Raw genomic sequence first — 20674 nt, forward strand, 5'->3', positions numbered from 1 at the left:
CAGTGAGATGTTCCTACCTCCCTCTTTCTTCCTCTGCTCTTTCTCTTCTCTCTTGTTCAGTTTGCCTGGGAGCACATAAGGAGAAAGCAGGGGGCTGCCCCAAACCGCTTCTGCTTCTGCTCATTGCAAGTGGCACTACCACCATGGGCCTCACCATCTCCTCCCTCTTCTCCTGCTTTTTGGCAAGAAGTAAATGCACATTTTGCTGTTTGGATTGGATGCTGCTGGCAAGATGACCATTCTGTATAAACTGAAGTTAGGGGAGGTAGTCACCACCATTCCTACCACTGGTTTTAACGTGGAAACAGCAGAATATAAGAACACTTGTTTCACAGTATGGGATGTTGGTGGTCAAGACGGAATTAGGCCTCTCTGGAAGCATTACTTCCAGAATACCCAGGGTCTTATTTTTGTGGTAGATAGCAATGATCGTGGAAGAATTCAGGAAGTAGCAGATGAGCTGCAGAAAATGCTTCTGGTAGATGACTTGAGAGATGCAGTGCTGCTGCTTTTTGCAAACAAACAGGATTTGCCACATGATATGGCCGTCAGTGAAATGACAGATAAACTAGGTCTTCAGTCTCTTCATAACAGAACATGGTATGTTCAAGCCACTTGTGCAACACAAGGAACTGGTCTGTATGAGGGACTTGACTGACTGTCAAATGAACTTTCAAAACGTTAAATGAAATCGGATATCTAACCAAGGACTTGTTTGATAAAATTGGTCTAGGCTTCTAACAACAAAATTAGTTTGTATCTTGGGTATTAAACAGTATCTGGGACTGGTTTGGGTAGAATATTAAACTTATTTTGTTGCCAATTATTGTTTACCAAGTATAATGTTGCTATTTAGCAATGTGCTTGGTTTTAAAGAAATTCTCCTTGGGAAAAAAGTATCTTCTTTTAATTTTATTTCCCATAAGCCTAAATGCCTGGACATAGCTATTGTGAAACCCTTAAATAAATCAATTTTGATTGTTAAAAAAAGGGATATTTAGAAAACAAATAGAAAAATAACAGAAGTAAATACTTCTGCATAAATAATTATATTAAATTTAAATGAATTAAATTCTCCAAGTAAAAGGCAGAGACTGACAGAATGGATTTTTTTTTAAAACCAGGACCTAACTATATGCTGTCTATATATAAGATATTCACTTTACGGTCAAAAAATAAAATAGGTTAAAAGTAAAAGTACAAAAAAAGATATTTTATGTAAACAGTAACTAAAAGAGAGCTGACCTGGCTGTACTCATATCAGACAAAATAGACTTTAAGACAAAAATTTTTATAAGAAACAAAGAAAGACATTACATAATACTAAAATACTCAATAAATTAAAAATATATAATAATTATAAACATCCATGCACATAACAGCAAAGCTCCAACACATATGAGCAAAAACTAACAGAATTGAAGTGAGAAACATTAGTCCAACAATAATAGTTGGAGACTTTAACACTCCATTTTCTCTTCTTTTCCTTTCTTCACTTTTTTTTTTTTTTTTTTTCCAGGTAGAGTCTTTGTTGCCCAGGCTGGAGGGATCTTGGCTCACTGAAACCTCTGCCTTCTAGGCTCAAGTGATCCTCCCACCTCAATCTCCCAAGTAGCTGGGACTACAGGTGCACACCACCCTGCCTGGCTAATTTTTGTGTGTGTACTTTTTGTAGAGATGGGTTTTGACATGTTGCCCAGAATGGTCTCCACCAACTCCTAGGCTCAAGCAATCCACCTGTCTTGGCCTCTGAAAGTACTGGGATTACAAGCATGAGCCACTGCGTGTAGCCAACACCCCACTTGCTTCTTGTTGTTGTTGTTTTGTTTTGTTTTGTTTTTGTTTTTGTTTTTTTGAGATGCTTGCTTTGTCACCCAGGCTGGAGTACAGTGGCACATCTCGTCTCACTGCAACCTCCGCCTCTTGGGTCCCAACAATTCTTCTGTCTCAGCCCCCTGAGTATCTGGGACTATACGCATGAGTCAACACAACTGATTAATTTTTGTATTTTTAGTAGAGACGGGGTTTCACCATGTTGGCCAGGCTGGTCTTGAACTCCTGACCTCAAGTGATCCACCTGCCTCAGCCTCCCAGAGTGCTGGGATTACAGGCATAAGCCAAAGCACCTGGCCAGCCCCCAAAATTTATATGTTGAAGTCTTAACCCTCAGTACCTCAGAATGTGACTGTATTTGGAGATAGTGTCTCTAAAGAAGTCATTAAGTTAAAATAAGATCATTAAGGTGGGCCCTAATCTAATATGACGTGTGTCCTCATAAGAAGAAAAATATCTAGACACAGACAGTACAGAGGTGAAGACGTAGGGAGAAGATGGCTGTCTACAAGCCAAGGAGATAGGTCTCATAAGAAACCAGTCCTAGGCTGAGCACAGTGGCTCATACATGTAATCCCAGCACTTTGGGAAGTTGAGGCAGGAGAAGTGCTAAGGCTAGGAGTTCATGACCAGGCTGGGCTATAAATTAGACTCTGTCTCTACAAAAAAAGTTTAAAAATTAACTGGTCATAGTAGGACATGTCCGTAGTCCCAACTACTTGAGAGACTGAGGTGGGAGGATCACGTGAGCCCAGGAGTTCAAGGATGCAGTGAGCCTTGATTGCAGCATTGTGCTCCAGCCTGAGTGACAGAGAGAGATGGAAGGAAGGAAGAAAAGGAGAGAGGGAGTCCCTGCACACGCTGTCTTGCCTGCTGCCACGTAAGATGTGCTGTTGCTCTTCCTTTGCCTTTCGCCATGATTGTGAGGCCTCCCCAGCCATGTGGAACTGTGAGTGCATTGAACCTCTTTCCTTTATAAATTACCCAGTCTCAGGTATGTCTTTATTACCAGCATGAGAATAGACTAATACAATGTGGTACTGGCACAAGCATAGACATATAGATCAATGGAACAGAATCGACAGTCCAGAAATAAACCATATATCTGTGGTCAATTGATTTTTGACAAGGGCACCAAGACTATCTAATGGGGAAAAAATAGTCTTTTCAACAAATGGTGCTATGATAACTGTATATTCACATGCAAAAGAATGAAGTTGAAGCTGGGTGCAGTGGCGCACGCCTGTAATCCCAGCACTTTGGGAGGCTGAGGCAGGTGGATCATTTGAGGTCTGGAGTTCAAGACCAGCTCGGCCAACATGGTGAAACCCCGTCTCTACTAAAAATACAGAAATTAGCTGGGCATGGTGGTGTGTGCCTGTAATCCCAGCTACTTGGGAGGCTGACACAGGATAATTGCTTAGAGCCTGAGACACAGAGGTTGTGGTGAGCCGAGATCGTGCCACTGCACTCCAGTCTGGATGACAGAGTGAGACCCTGTCTCAAAAAAAAAGAATGAGGTTGGGCCAGGTGAGGTGGCTCATGCCTGTAAGCTCAGCACTTTGGGAGGCTGTGATGGAAGGATTGCTTGAGTCCAGGAATTTGAGAACAACCTGGGCAACATGGTAAGACCCCCATCTCTATCAAAAAAAGTTTTTTAAAAAAGAATGAATGTGGACCCTTATCTCACACCATATATAAAAATTAACTCAAAATGGATCAAAGACCTACATATAAGAGTGAAAGCCAGCTGGGCGCGGTGGCTTATGCCTGTAATCCCAGCACTTTGGGAGGCCGAGGTGGGCGGATCACGAGGTCAGGAGATCGAGACCATCCTGGCTAACACAGTGAAACCCCGTCTCTACTAAAAATACAACAACAACAAAAAAAATTAGCCTGGCATGGTGATGGGCACCTGTAGTCCCAGTTACTTGGGAGGCTGAGGCAGGAGAATGGTGTGAACCTGGGAAGCGGAGCTTGCAGTGAGCTGAGATCATGCCACTGCACTCCAGCCTGGCCAACAGAGCGAGACTCCATCTCAAAAAAATTAAAATAAAAATAAAAGAGTGAAAGCCAGGCTGGGCGTGGTGGCTCACACCTGTAATCCTAGCACTTTGGGAGGCCAAGGCAGGTGGATCATGAGGTCAGGAGTTCAAGACCAGCTTGGCCAATATGGTGAAACCCCATCTCTACTAAAAATAAAAAAGTTAGCCAGGTGTGGTGGCGCATGCCTGGAATCTCAGCTACTTGGGAGGCTGAGGTAGGAGAATCGCTTGAACCTGGGAGGTGGAGGTCGTGGTGAGCCCAGATTGCGCCACTGCACTCCAGCCTGGGTGACAGAGCGAGACTCTGTCTCAAAAAAAAAAAAAAAAAAAAAAAAAGAGTGGAAGCCATAAAACTCTTGGAAGAAAACATGGAGGAAAATCTACAAGACCTTGGATTTGACAATGGATTATTTGGTAGTAAAGTAAAAGTTTAAGCAACAAAAGAAAAAATGGATACATTTGACTTCATCAAAGTTAAAAACTTTTGTGCATCATATCAAGGAAGTGAAAAGACAATCCAAAGAATAGGAGAAAACATCAACAAATCATATATTTGATAATGGCATAGTATCCATAATATATAAAGAATTTATACAACTCAACAGCAAAAAAAACACATGAAAAGATGCTCAACACCATGAGTCATCAATGATGTACAAAATCAAAGCCACAGTGAGATTCCACTTAACACCCAGAAGGATGGCTGTAATTTTTGCAAAAAGGAAAATAAATGTTGGCAAGGATGCGAAATAATTAGAGCTCTCATGTATTGCTGGTGGAAATGTAAAATGGTACAGTCACTGTGGAAAACAGCTTGACAGTTTCTGAAAAAGTTAAACATGGAATTACCATATGACCCAGCAATTCCATTCCTAGGTATACACCCAAAACAACCGAAAACAGGTGCTCAAATAAAAACTTGTAAGAATAAGAACTGTTCATAGCAGCATTATTCATAATAGTCAAAAGGCAGGAAAAAACAAATGTCTATCAGCCAATGAATGGATAAACAAAACGTGGTATATCCTTATACAACAGAGTATTAGTCATAAAAAGGAATGAAGTACTGATACATGTTACAACATGGATGAATCTTGAAGATATTAGGAGCTACATGAAGGAAGCCAGAAACAAAAGACCACATCTTGTATAATCCCATTTATAGGAAATGTCCACAAGAGAAAATCCATAGAGGCAGAAGGTGGATTAATGGTGGCTCACATCTGTAATCTCAGCATTTTGGGAGGCCAAGGCAGGAGGATCAGTTGAGCCCAGGAGTTAGAGACCAGCCTGGGCAACAGAGTGAGATGCTGTTTATCAAAAAAAAAAAAAAAAAAAATTAGCCAGGCATGATGGTCCATGCCTGTGGTCCCAGCTACTCAGGAGTCTGAGGTGGGAAGATTGCTTGAGCCTGGGAGGTTGCCAGGGGCTGGGGAGAAGGCAAATGGGAGTGAGTGTTAATGGGTACTGGGTTTCTGTTTAGGGTGAAGAAAATGTGCTGGAATTAGGCAGAGGTGATGATTGCACAACATTGTAAATATCCTGGAAGTCATTAAATTATACACTTTAAAATGGTCAAAATGGCAAATTTTATGTTATGTGAATTTTACATCCATAGTAAGATTTTTAAAATTTATTTTATTTTTAGGGACAGGGTCTCACTCTGTCACCCAGGCTGAAGTGCACTGGCACAATCATGGCTCACTACAGTCTCAACTTCCCAGGCTCAAGCAATCTTCCAACCTCAGCCTCCTGAGTAGCTGGGACTACAGGCATTCACCACTATGCCTGATTAATTTTTTTTTTTTTTTGAGAGACAGGGTCTCACTATGTTGCCCAGGCTAGTCTCTAACTCCTGGGCTCAAGTGATCCTCCTGCTTTGGCTTCCCAAAGTGCTGGGATTACAGATGTGAGCTGCTACACCTGGCCCAATAATGATAATTTTTAAAAGCTGCTGGCTCACCCTCATTCTGATGGCTAGTTGTCTGGAAGAATGCAGAAGGGAAGGAGATGGTTTCACCCTTGGGAGACACCACCAATCCAAGGCTCTTCAGAAACAGTGGGGCCCTGGAAAGGTTAGCAGTGGGGAGGTGGAAAGAGGTTAAAACACAGAGAGAACAACCAGTGGAAAAGAATGCGTCACCTACAAAAGAATGGCAATGGAGCCGGGTGCAGTGGCTCACGCCTGTAATCCCAGCACTTTAGGAGGCCGAGGTGGGTGGATCACGAGGTCAGGAGATCGAGACCATCCTGGCTAACACGGTGAAACCCCGTCTCTACTAAAAATACAAAAAATTAGCTGGGCATGATGGTGGGCGCCTGTAGTCCCAGCTACTCAGGAGGCTGAGGCAGGAGAATGGCGTGAACCCAGGAGGTGGAGCTTGCAGTGAGCCAAGATGGTGCCACTGCACTCCAGCCTGGGTGACAGAGTGAGACTCTGTCTCAAAAAAAAAAAAAAAAAAAAAAGGCAATAGAATAGAGCAAGGCTGTCCATAGCAGAAAAGGAAGCCAGAGAGAAAATAACTACCTACCTAGAATCCTCTAAATAGTGACACTATTGTTCATGAGGAAGGGCAAAATAAAGACTTTTTCTCAAACTGCCATGAGAGCCCTTGGCAGAAACTGACCTCACTCTGCGGCCCACTCAAATTGACACTTCAATAAACAGATGTTGAACCCTGAGAAGGAATCATGAGTGAGGAAATCAGAAGACGTGTGGGTAATTGCAGATGAGCTTGGACTGCAGATACCATATATGGTAGGTAGGGACTTCAGGTTGACCCCAAATGCCCATGCACCCCCTTTCTCAATCATTGAGTCCCCGATTTCTACTGGATGTGAGGCCTGCCCAGATAAAGACCACCTTTTTCAGCCTCCCTTGCAGCTGGGAGTGGCCAATAGGGTAAGAGTAGACTTGGTGTTTGTATCTCTGGGAATGATCCATCATTCTCTCCTCCCCTAATACTGCTGGAATGGGGCCAGAGGGCCATGCTATAGCTTGAAGGTGTCCCCTAAAAGTTCACATGCTGGAAACTTGTAACAGTATTAAGTGGTGGGGCCTCTAAGAGGTGATTAGGTTCCACCCTCTTGAATGGATTAATGCCAATATCACTGGAATGGGTTTGTTTTCACAAGAGTGGGCTCCTGATAAAAGGATAAGTTTGGCCCCCAGTATCTCTCTGTCTTGTGTACTTGACTTGCCCTTCCACCATGGTATAAATGCAGCAAGAAGGCCCTTACCAGGTGCCTGTGCCATGCTCTTGGACTTCGCAGCCTCTGGAACCATGAGCCAAATACTTTTCTGTTCCTTAAAATTATTCAGTTTGTGATATGCTGTTACACAGCAGAAAACAGACTAATGCAGGCCATTGTCTTCAACATGATGCTATTGCTCCTCTGTCTTTAGAAGAGGAGAAACCCCTGCCCAACTGGCCCCGGCTCCTTCCCCATGGGCTTGCTTGCTTTTCTTTTTTTCTTTCTTTCTTCTTTCTTTCTTTCTTTCTTTCTTTCTTTCTTTCTTTCTTTCTTTCTTTCTTTCTTTCTTTTTCTTTTCTTTTCTTTTCTTTCTTTCTTTTTTTTTTTAGGGTCCTGCTCTGTCACCCAGCTTGAAGTGCAGTGGTGTGATTATGGCTCACTGCAGCCTCACCCTCCCAGGCTCCAGCAATCTTCCTGCTTCAGCCCCCCAAGTAGCTGGGACTACAGGCACATGCCACTACACCATCTCTTTAAAGCAAATCTCCTTCTGTTTTTTGTTTTGTTTTGTTTTGTTTTGTTTTGTTTTGTTTTTGAGAGAGAGTCTTGCTCTGTCGCCCAGGCTGGAGTGCAGTGGCGCGATCTCGGCTCACTGCAAGCTCCGCCTCCTGGGTTCACGCCATTCTCCTGCCTCAGCCTCCTGAGTAGCTAGGACTACAGGCTCCCGCCACTACGCCTGGCTAATTTTTTGTATTTTTAGTAGAGACGGGGTTTCACCGTGTTAGCCAGGATGGTCTCGATCTCCTGACCTCGTGATCCGCCCACCTCGGCCTCCCAAAGTGCTGGGATTACAGGTGCGAGCCACTGCGCCCAGCCTCAAATCCCCATCTCTTAAAAAAAAAAAAAAATCCACAAAGTTCCAAAAAACAAACCTTGAATTTGTGCACTGAGTTCTACATTGAATCCACACAAGTAAAGTGATGTTATAGGCATTATACTAGCTATTTTAAGTAATCTAGAAATGATTTAAAGTATATTTAAACCAAGTGGTGGGGCAAAGTGGCTCATGTCTGTAACCCCAGCACTTTGGGAGGCCCAGGCAGGAGGATCGCTTTAGTCCAGGAGTTTGAGGCCAGCCTGGCCAACATAGAGAGACCCTGTCTCTACAAAAAAATGAACAAAATTAGCTGGGCATGGTAGCACATGCCTGTGGTCCCAGCTACTCAGAAGGCTGAGAAGGGAGGATTGCTCAAGCCCAGGAGGTTGAGGCTGCAGTGAGCCAAGTTTGCGCCACTGTACTCCAGCCTGGGCAACACAGCAAGAACCCATATCAAAATGTTTTAAAAAGTATCTGGCCGGGTGCGGTGGCTCACGCCTGTAACCCCAGAATGTTGGGAAGCTGAGGCGGGAGGATCACCTGAGGTCAGGAGTTTGAGACCAGCCTGACCAACTTGGAGAAACTCCGTCTCTACTGAAAATACAAAATTAGCCGGGCATGGTGGCACATGCCTGTTATCCCAGCTACTCGGGAGGCTGTGGCAGGAGAATCGCTTGAACCCGGGAGGTGAAGTTTGCAGTGAGCTGAGATCGTGCCATTGCACTCCAGCCTGAGCAACAAGAGTGAAACCCCATCTCAAAAAAAAAATAATAATAAATAGTATATGGAAGGATGTGCACAGGCTCTGTGCAAAGAGCATGCTACTTTATATCAGGGACTGCAGCCTCTGCATATTTTGGTACCCACAGGGTCCTTGAACCAGTCCTCTGCAGGTGCTGAGGGCCAGCTGCCCATGCAGCTGTGAAGGGCATGAGTGTTAGGTGTCCGACAGATCGGGGCTTGAGTTCTAACTCTGCCCCTTGTTGTGTGACCTTCAGCAAGTTACTTCATCTCTGTGAGCCTCAGTTTCCTCCTGTGTGAAGTGGAGATTGTAATGGAACTCACAGTATAGGAGTTCCAAGAGATAAGGAGATGGTGTCTGTGTGGCGAGGTGGAGAAGCACAGCCAGGGCCACCCAGGTCACAGTGCTGAGAGGTGAGCAGAGGCATGGCAGGACTGTGGGCATCAGACCTGATGGCCCAGGGAGTCCCGGCGGTGGCAATGTGTGAAGGACAGACCCTTGGGGCTCACTGCCTTGGGTATGAGCCCTCTGACCTCAAAGACCCCATTAGGAGCTAGTGTCACCCTTGACTTCCCCCAGCCCCGCTCCCCACATCCAGTTGGCCACCCTGTCCTGTGGTTTCTACCTCCTAAATATCCCTCCAGTGTGTCCACTCCCTCTTTTCCTGTGTACCTGCAGTGGCCTCTGGGCTTCTACAGAGTGGCTGGAGGGGATATGTCGTTGCTGCTGACAGTGTACCACAGCTGCACAATGTCCCCAGCCTGGCCTGCAGTTCCCACATGCTCCAGTCTGCCCACTGGCCTGCCCACCCTGTCTGGGCTGCTCTGGCCCCTCCCATATCCTCAGACTTGCCAAGCTCTGTCCTGCCACAGGGCCCTGGTGTAGCCTGTTCTCTCTGCTTGGAACATGCTCTTCTCTTCTGCACTGCTCCTCCTGGCTTCTGCTGCTCAATCTCCCTGGCTCCCTTCAGGGAAGCCTGCCCTGGCCACACCCCACCCTTTTGAGCTCTTACGTGCACAGCCACACCCCACCCATGGCAGGACTCACCCCACTGTGTATCTGCGGTCACAGGCACGAGGCTTTGACCACATCTCATTTGCCTTGGCCCCGGGGCTGCAGCTCTGTAGCTATCTCAGCCCCCTGTGTGTCCCCACTGCTTGGCACCGATGATGAGCTCAACACAAGAGGCTTCATGCACAGCCCTGGCCAGGCAGCGAAGGGAAGCATGAGGAGCAGGTGAGGTCACTGGACCGACACACGGGCTCATTTCGGGAGACTCTTGAAGCTCTTCAAATCGGTACTTTAAATCTAGGTCAAATTGTACATCAATACCTTCTGTTAAGAAGGGAAAGATAGACCGGGTGCGGTGGCTGACACCTGTAATCCCAGCACTTTGGGAGGCCGAGGCAGGTGGCTCACGAGGTCAGGAGATCGAGACCATCCTGGCTAACACAATGAAACCCCGTCTCTACTAAAAATACAAAAAATTAGCCAGGCGTGGTGGCAGGCACCTGTAGTCCCAGCTACTCGGGAGGCTGAGGCAGGAGAATGGCGTGAACCTGGGAGGCCGAGCTTGCAGTGAGCCGAGATGGTGCCACTGCACTCTAGCCTGGGTGACAGAGTGAGACTCTATCTCAAAAAAAAAAAAAAAAAAAAAAAAAGAAGGGAAAGATGGCCTGGCCAGGCACAATGGCTCATGCCTGTAATCCCAGCATTTTGGGAGGCCGAGGCGGGCGGATCACGAGGTCAGGAGATCAAGACCATCCTGGCTAACAGGTGAAACGGTATCTCCACTAAAAATACAAAAAAAAAATTAGCTGGGCATGGTGGCGGGCGCCTGTAGTCCCAGCCACTCGGGAGGCTGAGGCAGGAGGATGGGGTGAACCCAGGAGGCAGAGGTTGCAGTGAGCTGAGATGGCGCCACTGCACTCCAGCCTGGGCAACAGAGTGAGACTCCATCTCAAAAAAAAAAAAAGTGTCAAATACATAGAAACAGTAGAACAGTGGTTACAGGGGTTTGTAGGTGGGGGAGATTGAGATGGAGGCCAAAGGGTACAAAGTTAAAGTTACGAAGGATGAATAAGTCTAAAGACCCGAGGTCCAGCGTGATGACTATAGTCATCAATAATAACGTATTGTATACCGGAAATTTACTGAGAGTAGATTTCAGGGACTCTCAACATGCACACAGAGGGGGCAACTATGTGAGATGATGGACATGCTCATTTGTTTGACTGTCGTAAGCATTTCACAACATTACATTGTGCACATTGTTATTATGATTACAAACAGGGTCACACTTTGTTATCCAGACTGGAGTGCAGTGGTGCGATTATAGCTCACTGCAGCCTCAAACTACTGGGCTCAATAAATCCTCCTGTCGCAGCTTCCCAGGGCTCTAGGATAACAGATGGAAGTCACTGTGCCCAGCCTGCACTTTAAATAGTCTATATTTAAGTATTAATTATGGCCAGGTGCGGTGGCTCACGCCTGTAATCCCAACACTTTGGGAGGATATGGTGGGTGGATCACTTGAGGTCAAGAGTTTGAGACCAGTCTGGTCAACATGGCGAAATCCCCATCTCTACTGAAAATACAAAATTAGTCGGGCATGATGGAACATGCCTATAATACCAGCTACTCGGGAGGCTGAGGCAGGAGAATCACCTGAACCTGGGAGGCCGAGGTTACAGTGAGCTGAGATCATGTCATTGCATTCCAGCTTGGGTGACAAGAGCGAGACTCTGTCTGAAAAAAAACCCCCAAACTATTCCTTAAATAGTACATCAGGTATATATGAAATAGCATATATTTAATAATAATAAAGAAACTGACATGGATATATTGCTATTTTTTTTTTTTCTAGACAGGGTCTCACTCTATCACCCAGGCTGGCATGCAGTGGTGCAATGAAAGCTCACTGCAGCCTTGAACTCCTGGCCCAAAGTGATCCTCCTGCCTCAGCCTCCCAAAGTACTGGGATTACAGGAGTGCAGCACCACACTCGGCTGGTACATTGCTATTAATTAAACTCAGGTTACATTTGGATTTCACCAGTCTGCCTGCCAATGCCCTTTTTCTGTTCAGAATCCAACCTAGGGCACTGCTTTGCACTGAGGTGTGAGTTCCCCCCCATTTCTGACAGTTTATCAATCTTTTCTTGCTGTTTATGACCGAGACAGGTTTGAGAAGCATGGATGAGGTATTCTGCAGAATGCCCCCCCATCTAGGGCTGTCTGAGGTTTGCTCCTGATCAGTCTAGAGAGAAGACCGTGAAGCCAAGTGCCTTCTGCTCACGTTCATCACAGCAGGGACCCATGCAGCCCATGAGACCTCATCGCCCGGGGTCACGCCCACCAGTCACCTGCACTGTGACGTTGCTGTTCCCCCACTCCAAACTCTGTTCTTTGGGAGAGAGAAGAGAGGCACTAAGCACATTGCACTCTCGCGGGGCAAAGGTTTTAGCTCCACCTCCTGGAGGGGGACAGTACTACATGTCACTTGGGATTCTTCCATTCTTCTCTAAGGAAGATCTGTCTCTCCATCATTTATTCAATCACTATGAACTGATGCATATTTATGTCATACTTTGGGTCATAATCCAATGCTACATTATTTATTTTGTTGTTCTGATCATCCCAGCTTTGGCCACTGGGTGCTCTTTCCAGGTTGGCCCCATGTCCCTGTGACCTGCCCCATCCTTTTGTTTCTTGAGCAATTCCCTACTTTCCGTCATTACTTAATGCTCCAGGCTTGTAACAAAAGATGTCATACTGATCGGGCGCAACGGCTTACACCTATAATCCCAGCACTTTGGGAGGCAGAAATGGATGGATCACTTGAGGCCCAGAGTTTGAGACCAGCCTGGCCAACATGGCAAAACCCTGTGTCTACTAAAAATACAAAGAATTAGCCAGGTGTTGGAGCACATACCTGTAATCTCAGGTACTCAGAAGGCTGAGGCACAAGAATTGCTTGAACCCAGGAGACAGAGGCTCCAGTGAGCCAAGATTGTGCCACTGCACTCCACACTCCAGCCCGGGAGGCAGAGTCACACTCTGTCTAAAAAAGAAAAAAAAAAAAGATATCAGCCCGACTCCCCAGCTGATTCATTTAGTCTTCTGGCAAGTCTTTGTTAAGCACCTGCTGCATACCCACTGCTGTAACAGCACCGGGAACATAGTCGGTGTTCATAAAGCCTTCCTCCAACCATATCTTCAAACAACAGCCCATCAAGCCCGTGCTCTGTCCCCAGAGTTGTACCAGGCTTAGGAGATTCTGCAGAACATAGCAGATGAGACCCCTGCCCTTGCAGAATACGCACCTGAGTGGTGCAGAGAGACCTAAAGTCATAATGACAGCAGCAGCTGTGTGCGGTGAACCCTGCTGAGGCTACTGGGGAGGCCAGTGGGGAGAGCTTGGAGCCCTTTGTGGCTCCAAGGCAGAAGTGGTAAGCCTGGGCTCTACCCTAAATCTTTGGAGCAAGCTGCTGCTGCAATCCTCCCAGTGACTGCGTGGCTCTAGATAAGGCACCTTTCCAGGACCTTCTCTCATTTCACGGGGGCCAGAATGGGACCAGGCCATCTATTTCCACATCATGTGGATGGAGAAACAGAGGCTGTGTTCAGGACACCAGAGCCCGGGGCCCTCAGCTAAGACCCTCTCCCCCTGGCAGGGTCCAGCGTTCCAGACTGGAAATCAGAGAGGACAACATCCTAGATACAGGGACTAGCACTAACCAGGAGTTCACAGCAAGGCTGTCCCTACCCCTAGACACACTGTTATATGTAAATGCTTGTTCCCCAGTGCTGCAAAGAAATAGCACTTCAACATAAATTTAATCCTCTCAGCAAGGCCTTTTGTACTTTCTGCAGAAAGCGTGCTCATCGCAGATGGAATAATGGCGAGAGCACATCCGAACAAAGGAGGGAAGCAATTTTATTCCTCACACAATTTGTCCCTGCTACTGTGTCCTGTCTCCATTGGCTGGAGCCAGACCGCACAATCTAAACTAAAACCAGATTGGCTAACAGTTTAAAACTTTTCGGCTGGGCGCGGTGGCTCTCATCTGTAATCCCAGCACTTTGGGAGGCCGAGGCGGGCAGATCACGAGGTCAGGAGATCGAGACCGTCCTGGCTAACACAGTGAAGCCCTGTCTCTACTAAAAATACAAAAAATTAGCCGGGCGTGGTGGCGGGCGCCTGTAGTCCCAGCTACTTGGGAGACTGAGGCAGGAGAATGGCATGAACCCGGGAGATGGAGCTTGCAGTGAGCTGAGATCGCACCACTGCACTCCAGCCCGGGAGACCAAGACTCCGTCTCAAAACAAAACAAAACAAAACTTTTCTAAATAGGTAAAAGTAATGGAAGGATAAAGGAAAAGAGGAAGTTGCTTATGAAAGGACTTAGAAAAGTAATAATATTCCCAAATAAGGAAGGGGCGTGGGCTGTGAGCTGGGACATGCCTGTGACCACGTCTAGCATAGATGTCTTGGTTAAAGTACAAGGACATAGAATATACTACGTGCCTGTGAGCATGTCTAGCATAAAGCTAGTCTTTAAAAGAAACCATTATTTCTAATACTTATGATTTATTTTTAACAAGAAGGGAAACTTTGAAGAGGAACTTTTACTCTTTCTACACACTTCATCCCAAATTTGACCCTGGCTCGAGTTTAGAGGGGGGCGGTCAGCACAGCCTGCCTTGCGGTTTGACTTAAAGATGAAGCGGGAGTAGACCCGGAGTGGGGGCATCCCGCGCTCTGGTACACAGTAGGCGCTCAGTGAGTGTGCTCCGGCCTGGTGACGTCTCTGGACACTGAGGTGGAGGGACCCTGCACACCAGCCTGTCATAGGGAATTGCCCAGGTACAGGATGGCAAAGCTGACAGATAGATGTACCAGTCTCCCTGCCTGCCAGGCAGCTCTCGGCCTGCAGGCACCGCCAATCTCTTGCGCCTGAGCAGGGAGCAGGGACTGGTCAGCAAAGCCATGCGCAAGGGAGGCTGGTGATGTGTGCAAGGTGGGCAGGTAGCCAGGCCTCGGTGCCCGGGGAGGAAAGGCGTACAGGGAGCCTGGGATTGGCGTCGGGTAAGGCGCTGACACCCTGGAAATGAGTGGAGGATGGCAGAGCCTCAGGCATTAGGAGCACTGCCTCCCTCTTCACCGAACCAAGGAGACGGGGAAAGGAGGGGAAAGACAGGAAGGTATACACTTCTTCATTGATAACTGGGGAAATGGAGGCAAAGGGGGCTGTGGGTGGGCCTCAGGACCTTTAGGAACCCCACCAGTCTGGCTTGATTGGTAGCTGCATGTGTGCAGACAGTGTTAGTGCATACCACAAATGCACAGAGGGACAGGCTGAGTTGCATTTTCTCCCTCCCATCCTGGAGTTGTAGCCAGGGCTCACATCCCTCAGTCCCCGGACTCCTTTCTCTCTAGGTTGCTTTCCCTCCCAGTTGCCTGCCTCTGGTATTTGTTGCTACTTACAGAATCTTTAGGACCAAAGGGCTGAATGTGGGGCCAAGCATCTGGTGAGCAACAAGTCACTGGCTCTGCCCCTTCCGCTTTTGACAGGATGTACCCGGGGTGGGGAGACGGTGATCCTAGACCCGCTGTCACCTGTGGGGCTGTTCGCCACATGAGGGCAAAGAACGAGTTGGTCCCACTGCTCATAGTTTATCCCTGCCACTTGGCACAGGGTATAGCACAAAGCAAGCCCTCGAGTAATGCTTGTTGGATACATGAATATACCACAGCCTAGATCTGCATCTTGGAGAGAAGATTTTGGAATGTGCTAGAACCAACAATTCTCTGAGACAGGAAAACCCCTGACCATCAGCAGGATATTCTGACTTGGTTCTGACAGCTTCCTCCGGCCCTGCTAGGCAGCTGAGCGGAAGAGAGCAATGAAGACATCTTTTTTTTTTTTCCTGAGATGGAGTCTTGCTCTGTAGCCCGGGCTGGAGTACAGTGGCCTAATCTCAGCTCACTGCAAGCTCCACCTCCCGGGTTCAGGCCATTCTCCTGCCTCAGCCTCCCAAGTAGCTGGGACGATAGGCACCTGCCACCACGCCTGGCTAATCTTTTTTGTATTTTTAGTAGAGACGGGATTTCACCATGTTAGCCAGGATGGTCGCGGTCTCCTGACCTCGTGATCCGCCTTCCTCGGCCTCCCAAAGTGCTGGGATTACAGGCATGAGCCCCCATGCCTGGCCAATGGAGACATCTTGAGTCCACACCGGAGGGGCTGGACTTGGATCCCAGTTCAGCACCATATCTCTCTGTCCCTCAGTTCCCTATTCTTTTTTTTTTTTTTTTTTTGAGACAGAGTCTCACTCTGTCACCCAAGCTGTAGTGCAGCGGTGCGATCTTGGCTCGCTGCAAGCTCCACCTCCCGGGTTCACGCCATTCTCCTGCCTCAGCCTCCAGAGTTGTTGGGACTATAGGTGCCTGCCACCACGCCTGGCTAATATTTTGTATTTTTTTTAGTAGAGGCAGGGTTTCACCATGTTAACCAGGATGGTCTTGATCTCCTGACCTCATGATTTGCCCGCCTCGGCCTCCCAAAGTGCTGGGATTACAGGCGTGAGCCACTGCGCCTGGCCCTCAGTTTCCTCTTCTTTCAAATGGTGATGATACCTTGTTGGAAGATTAAACAAGATCATGTGGGTAAAATGTCACCACGGTGTCTATGTATATTACAGCCAGCATTGAATCTGGGACCAGTCTCACCCAGACTGCATATTGGCCACCTAATGTCCTGTCAATCCATCCATCCACCATCCATCCATCCATCCATCCATCCATCCATCCATCCATCCAGCATCTATCCATCCACCATCCATCCAGCATCCATCGATCCACCATCCATCCAGCATCTATCCTTCCAGCATCCATCCACCACCATCCATCCATCCATCCATCCATCCACCATCCATCCATCCATCCAGCATCCATCCATCCACCATCCATCCATCCATCCACCATCCGTCCATCCATCCATCCAGCATCCATCCACCACCATCCATCCATCCATCCACCATCCATCCATCCATCCACCATCCGTCCATCCATCCATCCAGCATCCATCCACCACCATCCATCCACCCATCCATCCATCCATCCATCCATCCATCCAGCATCCATCCATCCAGCATCCATCTATCCATCCAGCATCCATCCATCCATCCACCACCATCCATCCATCCTTCCAGCATCCATCTATCCATCCATCTGGCATCCATCTATCCAGCATCCATCCATCTATCCATTCATCCAACATCCATCCTTCCAGCATCCATCTATCCATCCATCTGGCATCCATCTATCCAGCATCCATCCATCTATCCATTCATCCAACATCCATCCATTCTAACATCCATCCATCCATCCAGCCAGCCAGCCATCCACCACTATCCATCCATCCATCTATCCATTCATCCAACATCCATCCATTCCAACATCCATCCATCCATCCATCCATCCATCCATCCAGCCATCCACCACTATCCATCCATCCATCCATCCATCCAGCATCCATCTATCCATCCATCCAGCATCCATCCACCCATCCATCCATCCACCATCCATCACCATCCATCCATCCACCACCATCCATCCATCCATCCAGCATCCATCCATCCAGCATCCATCATCCATCCAGCATCCACCCATCCATCCATCCATCCACCATCCATCACCATCCATCCATCCATCCACCACCATCCATCCATCCATCCATCCATCCAGCATCCATCCATCCATCCATCCAGCATCCATCCATCCATCCATCCATCCATCCATCCATCCAGCATCCATCCATCCATCCATCCATCCATCCATCCACCACCATCCATCCATCCTGCATCCATCCATCCATCCATCCATCCTGCATCTATCCATCCATCCAGCATCCAGCCAGCCAGCCAGCCAGCCACCATCCACCATTTATCAGCCATCCACCTATCCACTATTCATCCATTTATCTATCCATTCATGTATCATCCATTCACCATCCATCCAACATTGACTGACACATGCAGGCACTTATTGGGATGTTCATTAAGTCTTAAGCCCATTTTTACATGTGTCTTTCTTAGGCTAACTCGAGGTATACCCCCCTCCCTTGTTCGACATGAACGAGCACCTGCAGCTAACATCATATTGAAATTTAAAGCCTTTTCTCTAAGATCTGGAAAAAAACAAGGAACCCACTTTCATCTTTTTTTTTTTTTGATGGAGTCTCACTCTGTCACCCAGGCTGGAGTGCAATGGCGCAATCTTGGCTCACTGCAACTTCTGCCTCCCGGGTTCAAGAGATTCTCCTGCCTCAGCCTCCTGAGTAGCTGGGACTACAGGCGCCCATCACCATGCCCAGCAAACTTTTTTGTATTTTTAGTAGAGACAGGAATTTCACCATGTTGGCCAGGATGGTCTTGATCTCTTGACCTCATGATCTACCCACCTCAAACTCCCAAAGTGCGTGGATTACAGGCATGAGCCACCACGCCCGGCCCACTCTCATCACTTTTATACAACATAAAACTGGAAGTCCTGGCCAGAGCAAGGAGGCCAGAGAAAGAAATAAAAGGCATCTGAATTGGAAAGGAAGAAGTCAAATTAGCCTTGTTTACAGATTACATGATCTTATACTTAGAAGAACCTAAAGACTTCACCAAAAAACTGCTAGCACTGAGAAATCAATTCAGTAAAGTTGCAGGGTATAAAAATAACATACAAAACCCAGTAGCATTTATATATATCAACAGCAAACAATCTGAAAAAGAAATCAAGAAAGCAATCTCATTTACACCAGCTACAAAGAGCATATAATAATACCTTGAAGTAAATTAAACCAAAGAAGTGAAAGATCTCTATAAGGAAACTATAAAATGCTGACGAAAGAAATTAACACACACACAAAAATGGGAAGCTATCACATGCTTATGGATTGGAAGAATTAATATTGTTAAAATGACAGTTCTACCCAAAGCAATGTACAGATTTAATGAAATCCTTCAAATACCAATGACATTCTTCCCAGAAATAGAAAAAACAATCCTAAAATTCATATGAAACCATAGAAGACCCTGAATAGCCAAAGCAATCCTGAGCAAAGAGAACAAAGCTGGGCCGGGCATGGTGGCTCACGCCTGTAATCCCAGCACTTTGGGAGGCCGAGGCAGGCGGAATATCTGAGGTCAGGAGTTTGAGACCAGCCTGGCCAACAGTAGAAACCCTGTCTCTACTAAAAATACAAAAATTAGCTGGGCGTGGTGACACACGCCTGTAATCCCGGCTACTCAGGAGGTTGAGGCATGAGAATTGCTTGAACCCAGGAGGCGGAGGTTGCAGTGAGCCAAGATGGCGCTACTGCACTCCAGCCTGGGTGACACAGTGAGACTTTGTCTCAAAAAAAAAAAAAAAGGAACAAAGCTGGAGGCATCACACTACCTGGCTTCAAAACATACTACAAAGTGGCTGGGCACTGTGGCTCACGCCTGTAATCCCAGCACTTTGGGAGGCTGAGGTGGGTGGATCACCTGAGGTCAGGCGTTTCAGACCAACCTGGCCAACATGGCAAAAACCTGTCTCTACTAAAAATACCATAAAATTACCTGGGTGTGGTGGTATGCACTTGTAATCCCAGCTACTCCTAGGGAGGTTGAGGCAGGAGAATTGCTTGAATCCGGGAGGTAGAGGTTGCCGTGAGCCGAGATTTCACCATTGCGCTCCATCCTCAGCAAGAGAGCAAGATCCTGTCTCAAGAGGAAAATAATAAAACATACCACAAAGCTATAGTAACCAAAATAACAGGGTATTGGCATAAAAACAGGCACATAGACCAACGGAACAAAACAGACAACCCAGAAATAAATCCACACATTTACAGCCAAATTATTTTCAATAAAGGTCCCAAGAACATACAATGGGTAAAGGACAATCTCTTCAATAAATGGAGCTGAGAAAACTGGATAATCATATGCAAAAAAATGAAACTAGCCGGGCGCAGTGGCTCATGCCTGTAATCCCAGCACTTTGGGAGGCAGAGGCAGGTGGATCACCTGAGGTCAGGAGTTCAAGATCAGCTTGGGCAACACGGTGAAACCCCGTCTCTACTAAAAATTCAAAATTAGCCGGGCGTGGTGGCACATGCCTGTAATCCCAGCTACTCAGAAGGCTGAGGCAGGAGAATCGCTTGAACCTGGGAGGCGGAGGATGCGGTGAAAAAAAAAATGAAACTAGACCCCATTTCTCACCATATACAAAAATCAACTCTAGTAGATTAAAGACTTAAATGTGGCCGGGCACGGTGGCTCACGCCTGTAATCCCAGCACTTTGGGAGGCGGAGGCGAGCGGATCATGAGGTCAGGAGATCAAGACCATCCTGGCGAACACGGTGAAACCCCGTCTCTACTAAAAATACAAAAAAAATTAGCTGGGCGTGGTGGTGGGCGCCTGTAGTCCCAGCTACTGGGGAGGCTGAGGCAGGGGAATGGCGTGAACCCTAGAGGTGGGGCTTGCAGTGAGCCGAGATGGTGCCACTGCACTCCAGCCTGGGCAACAGAGTGAGACTCCGTATCAAAAAATTAACAACAACAAAAAAGACTTAAATGTAAGACCAGAAACTAGGAAACTACTTGAAGAAAACATTGGGAAAATGCTTCCAGACGTCAGTCTGGGCAAGGATTTTTTGGGTAAGACCTCAAAAGCATAGGCAACAAATGCTAAAATAGACAAATGGGATTACGACAAACTAGAAAGCTTGTCACAGCAAAGGAAATAACAACAGTAAAGAGGAAACCTACGGAGTAGGAGAAAACATTTGCAAACTATCAATCAGACAAGGGATTATTAGCCAGAATATATAAGGAGCTCAAACAACTCAACAGAAAAAAACCACAAATTATTCGATTTTAAAATGGGCAAGGATCTGAATAGACATTTCTCTAAAAAAGACAAACAAATAGCCAACAGGAACA

The 20674-nt window shown here is 47.0% G+C and overlaps 1 protein-coding gene across 1 annotated transcript; it reads left to right on the forward strand.

The window, feature by feature from the left end:
• Positions 1–193: 193 nt before the first annotated feature.
• On the forward strand, positions 194–963 carry LOC129044175 (ADP-ribosylation factor 4-like). Its single transcript, XM_054501880.2, has one exon. It carries the CDS (start codon positions 194–196, stop codon positions 656–658), a length of 465 nt encoding a protein of 154 aa, XP_054357855.1. The 3' UTR covers positions 659–963.
• The last annotated feature ends 19711 nt before the right edge of the window (positions 964–20674 follow it).

Source organism: Pongo pygmaeus, chromosome 13 (genome assembly GCF_028885625.2).
Source record: "Pongo pygmaeus isolate AG05252 chromosome 13, NHGRI_mPonPyg2-v2.0_pri, whole genome shotgun sequence".
Taxonomy (NCBI): domain Eukaryota; kingdom Metazoa; phylum Chordata; class Mammalia; order Primates; family Hominidae; genus Pongo; species Pongo pygmaeus.

Excerpts from the sequence above, each read along its gene's own strand:
- LOC129044175 (XM_054501880.2), top strand. The coding sequence starts at position 194 with ATGCACATTTTGCTGTTTGGATTGGATGCTGCTGGCAAGATGACCATT.